The sequence below is a fragment of the Chelonoidis abingdonii genome, chromosome 9 (assembly GCF_003597395.2).
Source record: "Chelonoidis abingdonii isolate Lonesome George chromosome 9, CheloAbing_2.0, whole genome shotgun sequence".
NCBI classification, from domain to species: Eukaryota; Metazoa; Chordata; order Testudines; family Testudinidae; genus Chelonoidis; species Chelonoidis abingdonii.
Window position 1 is genome coordinate 31,687,273 of NC_133777.1, and position 14,057 is coordinate 31,701,329.

The window sequence follows — 14,057 nt, forward strand, 5'->3', positions numbered from 1 at the left end:
CAGAGGTGGGAGAATTGGGAACCCGGAAGCTAGGCACACTCAGAGCTGAGTCTGTCCTGTGTCCCACTTGGGCTGTCTGGGGAGGCTTCAGGCCATGGTAGAAAGTGAAGGCTTTACTCCACTGTGGAACGTTGACCCTCATAGGCCTCTGTGCCAAAGTGGAATTTTCTGTAATCTTTTAAAGATGCCTATGTGTTCCTCAGTTTCCCACTGCACTTTGTCTAGATGGGGGAGGGCTGGAAGGTTTAAGTCTGCTCTTGGGGCAGATCAGGAGACATGAGATGTGTGTGCCACCATGCTGTCTGGGGTGGAATGAATGGGTCATTAAGGAACCAACTGGCTTTGAATCGTGTCCAAACAAAGACAGCAGGAGACCCCCAGGGGCCAGGACATTGACACCTGGCAGTCAACCACCAAGAGGAAGGAAGTCTCCCTTCATCTCCATCTCTCAGCAGGGAAGCAGAGCCAAGGCCCCAGCTGGAGACCAAAGAGAAAGGTGTTGGATGGTGAGGTTAAGGGTGGCTGTCTGAAAAGACACAGGCCTCTCACTTTGGACTGAGAAGGAGCCAGAGACAGAGGTTGACATGAAGTGCATAGCAGTTTGTCTGACTGGTTGTTGTGGCTTGGCCAGACAGGCTATGTCTTAACCTTTATATCTCTGTGCTAACTGAAGGACTTTCAGATTCAGCAGCCTGGTGACCTAGGGTTTCCAACTTTTTACTCCTACAAAACTGAACTCCCTTGCCCTGGCCCTGCCCCACCCCTCCTCTGAGGCCCCTCCCCCATTCACTCCACACACATACACCCCCCGTTGCTTGATCTCCTCACCCTCACTCATTCGCTCATTTTCACTGGGCTGTCTCAGAGGGTTGGGGTACAGGAGAGGGTGAGGGCTCTGGGGTGGTGCCAGAAATGAGGAGTTCAGGGTGTGGGACGAGGCTCCGGGCTGAGGCAGTGGGTTGGGATGCGGGAGGGAGAGAGGGCTCCGGCTAGGGCTGCAGGCTCTGAGGTGGGTCCAGGGATGAGGGGTTTGGGATGCAGAAGGGGGCTCTGGGCTGGGGAGTGGAGCCAAGGGGTTCAGAATTTGGGAGGGGGCTCTGGGCTGAGGCAGGGGATTGGGGTGTGGGAGAGGGTACAAGCTCTGGGCTGGGTGTGCAGGCTGGGGCTGGGGCCAGGAATGAGGGGTTTGGGGTGCAGGAGGGGGTTCCAGGCTGGGGAGTGGGGCCAAGGGATTCAGAGTGCCTGAGGAGGCTGCAGGTTGAAGCAGGGGGTTGAGGTGCAGGGGGTTGAGGGCTCTAGCTGGGGGTGCAGGCTCTGGGGTGGGGCTGAGGATGAGGGGTTTGGGGTTCAGGAGGGGGCTCTGGGTTTTGAGGGGATCAAGGCTGGGGCAGGGGGTTGGGGTTCAGGGTTGGGGTGAAGGCTTACCTCAGGCGGCTCCCAATCAGCAGCTCAGTGGGGCTAAGGCAGGCTGGCTAGTCCCTACATGCCCACGCTCCATGCTATGCCCCGGAAGCAGCCAGTAGGTTCGGCTCCTAGTTGCGAGGGGACAGGAGCCTCCATGCGCTGCTCTCACCCACAGGCACCTCTCCCCCAGCTCCCATTGGCTGCAATTTCTGGCCAATGGGAGTGTGGAGCTAGTTATCGGGGCAAGAACAGCAGCACAGAGCCCCATGCCCTCCCTCCTCCCCCTAGGAGCGGACTTGCTGGCCGCTTCTGGGGCACAGCACAGTGCCAGGACAGGTAGGGACTAGCCTGCCTTAGACCCACAGCACCGCCAACCGGACTTCTAATGGACTGGTCAGTGGTGCTGACCGGAGCCATGTTGACCTGAATTTGATGGGTTAGTTTTTATGGCTCACCACTGATCGCATCTGACCAGAAGATTTATAGGTTCTTGTCCAATTCAGACTATAGAGTTCAAGAACTCAGAGAGCGCTATGTCAGGAGAGGACTCTCGGGATGCTTGGCAAGAACGTGTACACTGAGGACAATACTAAATTGATAAAATCTTTATTGACATTAACATAAAAATAAGGAATGCAATGAAACTTACAACTGCAAAACAGTAAAGGAATTCCAGAACTCCTGGGGTCACATTCCTATTATAAGTACCTTACCCTAACATACTCACACCCTTCCTTGGGAGCCAGGTAATAGCAGGTGAAGGACCAGCCTCACTCCTGGCATGCCCGATTATGCGATGGTGCTGACTTCCCCAATGGTTAGGAGTGTTGAGTAGTTATACTATACTGCACAAGCTGAGCTGATAGCATGATAGAAGACAGAATAAAGTATAGGAGAACTGGAAAAAGCGCTCCAAGAAACAGAAGCTTCAGGAGTTAGAAGAGGAAGAACTAAAAAGAGTTTAAGAGCTTAAGAGTTTAGAATATAGAACATAGCAAACCCTAATTGCTAAAAACGCTCAAGAGCACTCTCTTACAAGGTATTTTATAGGATCCTGACCTATGCAATTCAGGCCCAACCTACTATACCCAAATCTTATTTCCATACCCTAAGAAATATATAGGTACCCTTCTCCTATAGGTTAGTGGATTATGACATTTTCTTTCTAAATATATTAATAAGGATTATCTCACTCCAAAACTTCCAGCCTAGGCTCTCTTGATGACCTTGATTTGTGGTGTACCCTGCGGTTACCAACCGGTTATAGATGCTGGATAAACCTGTGATGTGATGTGGATAGTTCCTCCCTTTGGTTCCCCAAAGTTCAGGGACCATTCTTATCTGTGCCAAAGATTGCCAACTTTTATGCTGTCATATTTATACCTAATTCTACTTTTTGCTATATAGCAGATCTTACCGGATCTTACAGGCTGGTAGGCTTCTTGCATTTCAGCAAAACTTATTATTAGGAAATACATGCTTCAACACATTCTAAATGCCAAGGATTTAATACTGATAAAATATAAGAATAAAATGGATTAATTTCAGAAAAAGAAACATGAATTAATACTGCTGCCTGGATTAGTAGGATATAATAGCTAGCAAAATAATCCTATGGGCAACAGCTGCCAGGGTCCCTTTTTGACCAGGTATTCTGGTCGAAAACCAGACACCTGGCCACCCTAGATTCATAGATTGTTCCCTGGTTTTGAAATGGCCTCCTGCTGTCGCTGCAAATAGTCACCGTGAGCATAGCATTCTGAAGGGGCACAGTACAAGCCTCCCGCAGGAGTCTGCTTGACTGGATTTGCTGCAGGGAGACCTGGGAAGACACAGGGATCACTGATGCCTGAAGGCTCAGTCTTGACAGCTTCTAATCTGCGTGCTCTGTGGAATGCCCTTTAGTTAATCAATAAAGGCCTCTTGTCCCATGGATTTACTGCACACTCTGCATTGTCAAAGGAGAGACAGGAATTCCCCCACCCACGCACCCTCCAGTGCTTCCTAAATCAGGTGTTAATCTCCGTATATTTTGACACTGTCATCTTTTTGCCCCCATATCTAAGGTCAGCCCACCTGGTGGACCCCCAGAGAAACCAACCTGGAACTCCTCCTTCCTCTTCCAAGGCAGGGATGGGGCCACCCTCTTCTCAGATGATAGCAGCCTGGTGATTGAATACTATCCGTACAAAACAAGTGAGTTCCTCTCTCTGGGATTCAACCAGCTTTGGATCATTCCACTGGTGCAAAGGGCATAGGCAGATCTAGGCACAACTATTGATTCACTCTGGTTTGTTGGGCACCAAAGATAATCATTCATATCTAGGCTGGAAAGCTAGACGGAAGTGCAAGGCCACAGGAAGTGGTCTGGATTTAGTGTGGCTCTATGTGTGAGACAGAAGAGTTACTGGGGAATTATAGGTGTCTGGGTTTTGTTCCCACCCAATTCCCAGCTGGAGCTCCCCCAGGAGCCCCAGTAACAGCAGGTACTGGCTCAGCACTCACTCATCTGTCACAACAAAGCCATGGTCTCCCCGGCCACTCCAAAGATTGTTCCGTTTCAGCAGGCAGCAATTTGCAGTGGTCCAAGCTGGATTCCAAACTGCCAGGCTGCTTTCGATCCCATGGGGATAGCATCTCAGGGCTATAGTGCTGAAGATTTAGGAGATCTCATGGCACAGGTCTCAGGGTGATAGTGCTCGGTTTGGAGGGGTCTCAGCACAATACTGCTCTATTTAGGAGATCACAGCATAGTAGTGCTGGGTATTGTGGGGTCTCAGCACAGTAGTGCTCCGTTTCGGGGTGTCTCAGTGGAGTAATGCTGGGCTTGGTGGGAGTTCAGTGAGGTAGTGTTGTGCTTTGGGGGGGTCTCAGCGTCTTAGAACTGGGTTGTGATAAATGAAGGGGGTTGAGGGTAGTTGCCTTTTATGGACACCCAACAGCTATAAAATACCTCTTAGTAGCTGTTCTGTACTTGCTCTACCTGGAAAGGGTTAAAAAGTCTCTCTGCTATGCATCGATAAAAGGAAGTGAGTGGGCACCTGGCCAAAAGAGCCAATAGGAAGGCTCGAACTTTTTAAAATGGAAAAAAGACTCCCTTTTGTCTGTCTATTGTTCTCCTGGGGAGAAGTGGACAGGGCAGCAGCTATGCTGTAAGAAGCTTGGGCCAGGTATAAGAAAATCATCAGTATCATACCTAGAAACTACTCATTTAAACCTCTCGATATGTAAGTAGATCAGGAATGTCTAGGAAGAAGCGATTAGGTTTATTCCTTTCATTTCATTATTGCTTGTGGATTCCTCTGTGCTAACCCCAGGTGCTTTTGTTTTTCTTGTAAACTTTAAGCGGGACCTCAAGAAAGCTATCCTTGTAGTTATTCTTTTTTAAATCTAGCAATAGTCTGAGTTTCCAGACGTATTTTCTTTCTTTCTTTCTTTCTTTCTTGTTAATAAAATTTACCTTTTTTAAGAACAGGATTGGATTTCTGTCTCTTAAGAGGTTTGTACATATTGTTTAGTTAGCTGGTGGCAACAGCTGATTTCCTTTTTTTTCTTTCTCAGCTCTTCCCCTGAGGGGGTGTATGTGAAAGGGTTTGAGGGTACCCCACAAGAAGGAATTCCCAAGTGCACCTTCCTGGGCTCTCAAAGGGGTTCTGCATTTGGGTGGTGGCAGTGTTTACCAATCCAAGGTCAGAGAAAAACGGTAACCTTGGGAGTTTAATACAAGCCTGGAATGGACAGTACTAATTTTTAGAATCCTTGCAGGCCCCCACCTTTTGCAATCGAAGTCCCAGTGTGGGAAATCAGCCTTGACATGGGTTTTAGGGGTCTGAGGGCTGTAGTGCTGGGTTTTGGGTGGTCTCAGCAATGTAGTGCTGGGTATTCGACAGTTCCAGTGCAGCAGTGCTGGGTTTTGGGGATCTCGGGATGGTAGGGCTGGATTTTGGGAGGTCTCAGCACAGTAGTGTCGGGTTTTCAGTGGTCTCAATGTGGTAATACTGGGTTTTGGGAGTTCTCAGCATGGGTCTGCTGGGTTTGGGGGGGTCTGAGTGTGGTAGAGCTGGGTTTGGGGGTCTCAGCAACATAGTTGTGGGTTTTGTGTGGTCTCAGAACAGTAGTGTGGGGTTTTGGGGGCCTCAAGGATGGTAGTGCTGGGCTTTGTAGGGTCTCAGCGAAATAGTGAAGGGTTTCAGGTATCTCAGTATTGTAATGCTGGGCTTTGGGGGGGTCTAAGCAAGGTAGTGCTGGATTTTGTGAAGTCTCAGCACAGTAGTGCTTGGTTTTGGGGGTCTCAGGGCTGTAGTGCTGTGATTTGGGGGGGCACGGTGTGGTAGTGCTGTGTTTTGGGGGGATCTCAGAGAGGTACTGCTGGGTATGGAGGCCTAGGCATGGTAATGCTGGATTTTGGGGGGCTCTCAGCACAATACTGCTGGGTTTCAGGAGGCTCAGCATGATAGTGCCAAGTTCTGGGGGTCTCAACAAGTTAGTGTTGGATTTTGAGAGTTTCAGCAAGGCAGTGCTGCGTTTTGGGGGGTCTTAGTGACTTAGTGCTGGGTTTTGGGGGCCTGAGGGCTTCAGTGCTGGGTTTTGGGGTCTCAGCAAGGTAGTGCTGGGTTTTGGGGGTCTGAGAGTTGTAGGGTTTGTTTTTTGGGGTCTCAGGGCAGTAGGGCAAGATTTTGAGGAGTCAACAATGTAGTACTGGATTTTGGGGAATCTTGGGGCTGTAGTGGAGGGCTTTGGGGGTCTCAGTGAGGTAGTGCTGTGTTTTCAGCTGTCACATGCATGGGAGTGTGGATTTTGGGTTGAGGTCTCAGTTTGGTAGTCCTGGGTTTTGGGGTGTCTCAGTGACAATACAGCATTTTGGGGGGTCTGAAAGATTTAGTGTTGGGTTTTGTGGGCCTCAGGACTATAATGATGGGTTTGAGGGGGTCTCAGTGAGTTAATGCTGGGTTTAGGGGGTGTCAATGCAATAGTACTGAGTTTTGAGGGTCTCAGAGTAGTAGTGCTGAGTTCTGGAGGGTCTCAGCTGGGCTTTGTGTGGTCTGAGCAAGGTAGTGTTGGGTCTTGCGGAGGTCTTAGCTACTTAGTTCTGGGCATCTGAAGGCTGTAGTTCTGGGTTTTTGAGGTTTCAGGGTGGTAGTGCTGGGTTTTGGGGGGTCTCAGCAAGGTAGTGCTGGACATTGAGAGGTCTCAGTGTGGTAGTGCTGGGCTTAGGGGAGTGTAAGTAAAGTAGTACCAGGTTTGGGGGTCTTGGCATAGTAATACTGGATTTTGGGGGGGTCTCAGCATGATACTGCTGGTTTTGGGAAGTTTCAGTGAGCTAGTTGTGGCCTTTAGGGGTCTCAGTTTGGTAGTGCTGGGTTTTCAGGGGTCTCAGCGACATAGTGCTGGGCATCATGGGGTCTCAGTGTGGTAGTGCTGAGGGATCTCAGTGCTGTAATTCTGGGTTTTGGGGGGTCTCAGAGACATTGCTTGGGTTGGTGGAGGGGTCTCCGCATGGTACTGCTTGGTTTTGGGTGTCTCAAGGCTGTAATGCTGGTTTTAGGAGGGGGTCTCAGAAGGGTAGTGCTGGGTCTCAGTAACTTAGTTTTCAGTGTCTGAAGGCTGTAGTGCTAGGTTTTGGAGGTCTCAGACCAGTAATGCTGGGTTTTGTGGGGTCTCAGTGTGGTAGTGCTGGCTTTAGGGGAGTGTCAGCGAGGTAGTGCAGAGTTTGGGTGGGGTGGGGCTCGGCAATTTAGTTCAGAGAATATCAGGATTGGAAGGGACCTCAGGAGATCATCTAGTCCAACCCCCTGCCCGAAGCAGGACCAATCCCCAGACAGATTTTTGCCCCAGATCCTTAAATGGCCCCCTTAAGGATTGAACTCACAACTTGGGGTTTAGCAGGCCAATGCTCAAACCACTGAGCTATCCCTCCCCTCAGTTCTGGGGTTTGGGGGTCTGAAGACTGTAGTGCTGGGTTTTGTGGGGTCTTAGTGACTTAGTCATTGGTTTAGGGGGCCTGAGGGCTGTAGTGCTGAGCTTTGGTGGTCTCAGGATGGTAGTGCTGGGTTTTGGGGAGTCTCAGGGACGTAATGCTGGATTTTGGAGGGTCTCAGAGACATAATGCTCAGTTTTGTACGGTCTCAGCAACATAGTGCTGGGTTTTGTGGGGTCCAGCATGGTAGTGCTGGATTTTGCGGGATCTCAGTGAACTAGTAGTGGGTTTGGGGGGTCTCAGTGTGGTAGTGCTGGTGTTAGAGGGTCTAAGCGAGGTAGTACTGGGTTTTGGGGGACTCAGGGCTATAATTCTGGGTGGGGGGGGTCTCAGCAAGGTATTGCTGGGTTTTGTGGGGGCTCAGCAATCTAGTGCTGGGTTTTTCTGGGGTCTCAGCATAATAGTGCTGGACATTGGGGATCTCCATGCGTAGTGTGGGGTTTTGGGGGGTCTTAGCAAGGTAGTGCTAGGTTTTGGTGGGGTCTCAGTGACATAGTGCTGGGTTTGGAGGGTCTGAAGGCTTTAGTGCTGGATTATGGCAGTCTCAGGGCTTTAGTGCTGGGTTTGGGGAGTCTCAGCAAGGTAGTGCTGGACTTTGAGGGGTCTCAGTAGGTTTAGGGGGGTCTTGACGTGGTAGTGCTTGGCTTAGGGGGTCTCAGGGCATTAGTGGCGGGCTTTGTCAGGTCTCAGCGCAGTAATGCTGGGTTTTGGGGGGTCTCAGCAAGCTAATGGTGTGTTTTGGGGGTCTCAGTGTTGTACTGTTGGGTTAGGGGCATCTAAGCGAGGTAGTGCTGGGTCTCAGTGCGGTAGTGTTGGGTTTTGGAGGTCTCAATGCAGGACTGCTCGGGTTTTCTGGTTTTGGGGGTTCAGCACAGTAGTGCTTGGCTTTGGAAGTCTCAGCATGGTAGTGCTGAGTTTGAGGGGTCTCAGCATGGTACTGCTGAGTTTGGGGGGATCTCAGCACAGTAGTGCTGTGTGTTGGAGCATCTCAGGAAGTTAATGCTGGCTTTGGGCTGGTCTTAGCATGGTAGTGCTGGGTTTTGGGAGTCTCAGGGCTGGGTCTTGAGGGGTCTCAGCACAGCACAGTAGTGTTGGGTTTTTGGGGTCTCAGCATGGTAGGGCTGGGTTTTCCAGGCTCTTAGGGCTGTAGTACTGCCAGGTTCACGGCAGGGAATAGTCCTTTTTTCTCTTTATAAGGTGTATTTGATATGATTCCTTTCCCCAGTGTCAGAAACAGAAGCTGAGAGCAAGTCAAAGCCTTTGGGTTACTCCGTGTTGCCCCTAACCAACCGTGTGTATCGGAGCCTTGTGGCAGAGAGCAACCGGAGTGGGGTTCGTGTGGATGATGTTCCAATCCAGGTAACTGCTCTGGGTCCTGCTGAGGGCTGATCAAACATTGATCCCCTTGTGTCTTGCTGGAAGAGTTCCTTGTGTAAGAATGAGTCATGTACCACCCACCTTCCTGTCTGATCCCATCCTGGTTTGGCCTGGGTAGCTGAAAGAACTTAGAATGAACAGAGCCAGCCAGGAGGAAATCTCATGTAAGAGTGAGGGACAGGGTAGAGATGCTTTGCATGGTGGGAAGAGATGTTTGCCAGATGAAGAGAAGAGGAAGGGCCGGGGGCTTTTTCATGGTGCCTCAATGGGGGGATAATATGATAAGCAGTACAATGAGGACCAGGGAGAGTTCACTCAGACAGAGGCAACCAGCAGAAGTCCTGGGTTCTCATCCAGGGAACAGCTCTTGGGGAGCAAGAGAAAGAGGAGGAATTGCTCCATGTGGAGTGCAGTGAGAGAACATCTGAGCTGACCCTGATGTCCCTGCAGATGGACACTGAGGCTGCATAGGGCCTTTGCAGCTGGCATTTGTTCTCATCACAATGCATGGGTCTCACAGGATTGACTCTAGGCTTCCAGAGAGGATGAAAGATCATTGCTTCCTCCTCTACCCACAGGAGTGTTTCACTTGTCACTGCTGCCAGTTTGTCTGGCGTCTGCTTGGCCTGATCTGGGAAAAATACTGTAGCGAAGTATACTGGCTGAGCATGGTGTCTGTCATGAATGTCTTTCAGTTACATTCATCCCCAGCAGGGACTGGCGAACCAGAGCCAGTCCCAACCAAGGCTCCCCAGACTGACCAACTAAATTCCTGCTTGATCAACATATTCCTTCAAAAGGCAGCAAAAAGTCCTATGGCACCTTATAGACTAACAGAAGTATTGGAGCATAAGCTTTTTTGGGTGAATACTCACTTCGTCAGACGCATGTGTCATTATTTTTCATGTTTAAGGCTGACCCCAGTAACTGCAGGGCAACTAATCTGTTACCTGCACTCAGGAAGGCTGACTTCAGCTTGCATTGACTCTGGAGTGTTTATGAGGGGGTTAACCCACCAACAAGTGGTACCTTCTGCATGCTCATGGGCCCTGTTCAGCTAGGAGAAGCTATCATACTTGTCCTGTAATTTAACCCCATGTTAAATAATTTGTAGACCAGGTTCTAAAAGGTGCTGAGAACCCACAATTCCCACTCAGTTTGTGGGAGCTATGGACGGACCTCACCACCAGAAACAGGACCATAGAGCTGACTGCTGGGGGGTTGACTTCTGATGTGTCAATCATTCCAGCTTATTAACTGCTTCACTGCTGGCCCTTCACTCCTGCATGGCTGTAGCCACATCCTGTTAATGGCCTGTTGGGATCCCTGTGGAGTGTCATGGCAGCCCTGGCACACCTGGTAGCCCCAATCTCCTGGCATGTTAAGCTGCGGCAGAGAAGCAAGCAAATTCCTTGCTGGCTGCTGTCCATAACAGACCGGCACCAGCCAGCCAAAGCTATTACAGAGAATGATTTGCCATCTGACACTCTGATGTTCTCGGGAGCTGATGTTCTCACATGGATTTTATTGACCTTATCCTTCCTTGTGTTGTTTCCTCAGGGCACTAATCTGAGAACCACATCTGGTGCTGTTCCAACCGTTCAACTCTGCATGCAGCTGATTGGCTCAGAGGTGAGGCAAGTGGGGAGGAACAGATTAATTTTAGAGACCAGGGGCCACCTCACTCAATGGGTCTACATGGGTGAGATTTAGTCCATGGACATGAAAGGGGAATTCCCCTTTCCCATCATGGGGAAAGATGAATGGGATATTTTTACTTTAGGTAGGACTCAGATCTGTACCTAACCCCCCTGAAACAAAGGGAACTTTGGGCCTGGATCCAAAGACTAATCACTGGGGTTTGCTATTCCGGCTAGGCAGCATCCGAGTGTTGGCATGCCCTACAGTTCACTCTAATGCCCTCCAAGGTTCCCACGCAGATCCTCTGCCAGCTGAATGCCCATCCATCCCCTGCCCCAGTACCACTCTGAAGGAGGCTGCCCCATCCCTTGGCAGGCGTGGGCGAGGAGGACAGGAGGTCAGTCATGCAGATTCCATGCCAGTGGAGCTGGCACTGAATGCATGAATAGAAAGAAACTGCAGGTTTCCAGGCTGCTGCCATCCTGAGAGCAGGTTACATCCAGAGGCCACTGTGAGACTTTTGGGGTTCCCCAAGGTGTCTGAGGTGAGTCACTACCACCTTACAAGGTGAGAGAGCTGATGTTCATCAGAACATCCTAGGGGAAAAAATGGTCCCAACTGTGCCAGCTGCTGGCAGCACAAGCACTCCACTCTGGGCTCCATGAGCCCTGGATGCTCCACCTTTGGACACTTGAATGCTCAGTCCCTTCTCTTCTGGATACCCACAATATACATCAATCTGCTGCTTCCAGGACAGCAGTGCAGCCCAGTTCACCAGCCTCCCCTCACTCAACACACTTTAGCGCAAAGCACTTGGTCATGTGTAGAGCAGAAACCAAATAAAAGTTAATTTAACAGAGCTTAAGAAAAAGATCCAAAATAGATGCAAGTATAAGGATTGGAATCACCAGGTTACAGAGAAAAGAAAAACATAAAACGCAGTCTCGAGTCTATTCTAACTAACAAGTTCTTTTTCAGTCTAATAAGGAATTTCTCCCGCAATGGCATGGGCAGCAAGTATCACAGGCCAGGGGAGGCTAAGCCTCCCCAAACAGCCAGGAGTGGCCCTGCCCATGCTCTTTCCCAAGATCCTCCTGCTTCCTACTCTTCCCTGGTAGCCCTAGCCCAGGCTGGTCCTCTTCCCCAAAATGGGAAGGGGCTGTAGCTAGGGAGGGCCAGCCTTTGTTCTGGGATTCAGGGTGGCCAAGACCATCTGCCCAGTGCTCCAGGGCTGGGGATGCCCGCCCTGCATTCCAGGACTGGTGGCACTGGGGACGTCTGCCCAGCATTCCAGGACTGAGGGCACTCAGGCCACTCACCTGGTACTCCAGGGCTGGGGGTGCTGGGGCCAGCCGAGGTGGCCTAGGGCTGGAGATTCTAGGGTGGAGCAGCCCAGCCAGGGCGGCCTGGCACTGGGGAGCCAGCGGCTGTGGGGGAGAGGCTGGGGTTAGCCTCCTTGAATGGACAGTCCATGTGCCGTCCATGCCCAATGGTCAATCCTTACAGAATTAGTCCAGCCCAGAAAGCTGAGATCTACCTTTCATGAGACACCCCACTGGCAGCGTGTCACCTCTGTAATGGATAACATCTTGTGCCCTCTCTTCTTCTCTTAGTCTCAGACGTTTTGTGTCTTTCCATAATCAGGGTGTTCAGCCTAGAGGGTCCCATCGTCAGAGGCTTTTCTTTGGGTTCCTTTGTCTTTGTCAGTGCTCATGTGGTCCAAGCAGGAAATACAGGGCTGGGCTAGGTCAAAAGATGTTGATTTTTTTCACTCTTAATTGAGTTAGCTCTGAGACCCATCCACCTCAGGTGACCTGCTTCATCTCCAACAGTTTTGGAACATCGTATTCTGCATTTTGCAGAGCTCTGAAAACATTTCCCATATAAATGTCTCACAGTAACCAAGATGATCAGCCAGTTCTTATGTTACCTGCAAAAATCTAGAGCATCCCACCTGTACACTGTAGTAGGGAGAAAGCCTGAAACATAAGCCCTTGTATCAGAAGCCCGGTATGAGGCAGGACCTGCCCACAGAATCTGGCAACAACAGGGATAATATTGCAGAAATACACATTCCTAAGAAGTACAAAGCACAGAGTAGTCATGCAAACATATCCCAGTATCAAGTGGTACCAGAACATCCCAATATCAAGGATGATACAAAAATATTCCCCAAGGATAATAGGAACACACTAACCCCTCCTAAAAGACAAAGTTAGGATGATAGTACATAATAAAGATGTTTTAATCAAATCAACATGTACAAGGTGATGGGCTGGGGCCGCTCTAGGCACCAGCAAAGCAAGCATGTGCTTGGGGCAGCCCATTTGCAGGGGCAGAAGGGATCCAGCATGGGAGCTGAGAACCAACAGGGGGCCCTGGGAGCTGTAGTTCCTTGGTTAGCTCCCTGCCTATAGAGCCAGCCCTGGAGCAGGGAAAGAACTACATTTCCCAGCATTCCCTTGGCCGCTAGCAACAGGAAAGGAAGGAAGAGGGAGTGAGTTAGCTAGGACCTTATGCTGCAGCTTGCTGTGAATGGAGAGCTACACTGTGAATGGTAGGGATACCATATTTTAACATTCAAAAAATAGGACACTCCACAGGGAGAGAGGGTAGCCCCATCCTGCCACTATCCACTCCCTCCAACTGCCCCCCACAGAAATCCCAACCCATCCAACCCCCTTGCTCCCTGTCCCCAATCACCCCCTCCCAGGACCCCTGCCCCTAACTGCCCCCCAGGACCTCACCCCGTATCTAAGCACTGCTGGTCCTTGTCCCCTGATTGCCCCCTCCCAGGACCCCTGCCTCTAACTGCCCCTTGGAACCCCCCCTATCTAAGCCTCTATCTCCCTTGTCCCAACCTGCCCTCCTGAGACCCCCCAACTTCCTCTTTAGGACCCCACCCCCTACCTGTCCCCTGACAAACCCCTGGGACTCCCATGCCTATCCAACCACTGCCTGTCCCCTGACTGCCCCCCCGAACCTCTGCCCCATCCAACCCCCACTGCTCCCTGTCCCTTGACTGTCCCTCCCAGAACCCCCTACCCCTTCCCCAACCCCCCAGGCTCCTTACCATTCCACTCAGACCAGCGTGTCTGGCTCCATGCAGCGCCAGACACGCTGCTGCATACATGCTGCTGTGCTCCCCCGCGGAGCCACAGCCCTCACCCCAGCACTTGCCTTCCAGATTTGAACACCTCGAAATTCAGGAGTGCTCAAGCTCAATTTGCGCAGCTGTTACTTCATTTCTCCCAAATCAAATATACTGATCCACTGTAACTTGCTGTAGAAAAAGTAGGATAAAATTGATCAAGAAATGCTTCCCAGTGGTAATTAGGACTGGAATTGCTATTTTCAACAGCCGTTGCCTTTTTGTTTGTTTGTTTGTTTAAAAGAAAGACAGTGATATTGCATTGGCAAATTCCCCATAGAAAGAAAGAGTAGAAGAAAAGAATAATAAAGGCACCTCAACTTTTCCTCATTTATGGAGGACAGTCTTAAAATATGCATCCAGATATCCTCCAATCACACAAGCTGAACATTGTTCCACTTTACTGCTGTTCTGTAACTATATGGGAACCAATCCTATCTGTTCTGTGCACATCTAAAATTCCTGCTGAATGACCCGCCCTGGGAGCGAGTTACCACTGACCCAGGG

The 14,057-nt window shown here is 50.4% G+C and overlaps 1 protein-coding gene across 1 annotated transcript in view; it reads left to right on the forward strand.

Moving 5' to 3' along the window:
- Nucleotides 1-14,057, forward strand: part of CCDC33 (coiled-coil domain containing 33) — a 234,122-nt gene that overhangs the window by 77,753 nt on the left and 142,312 nt on the right. Inside the window, exons 8-10 of the mRNA XM_075069314.1 lie at nt 3,471-3,600; nt 8,607-8,740; nt 10,319-10,390. Of these exons, the coding sequence (XP_074925415.1) occupies nt 3,471-3,600; nt 8,607-8,740; nt 10,319-10,390 (336 nt within the window). The remainder of the gene's footprint in view (nt 1-3,470; nt 3,601-8,606; nt 8,741-10,318; nt 10,391-14,057) is intronic.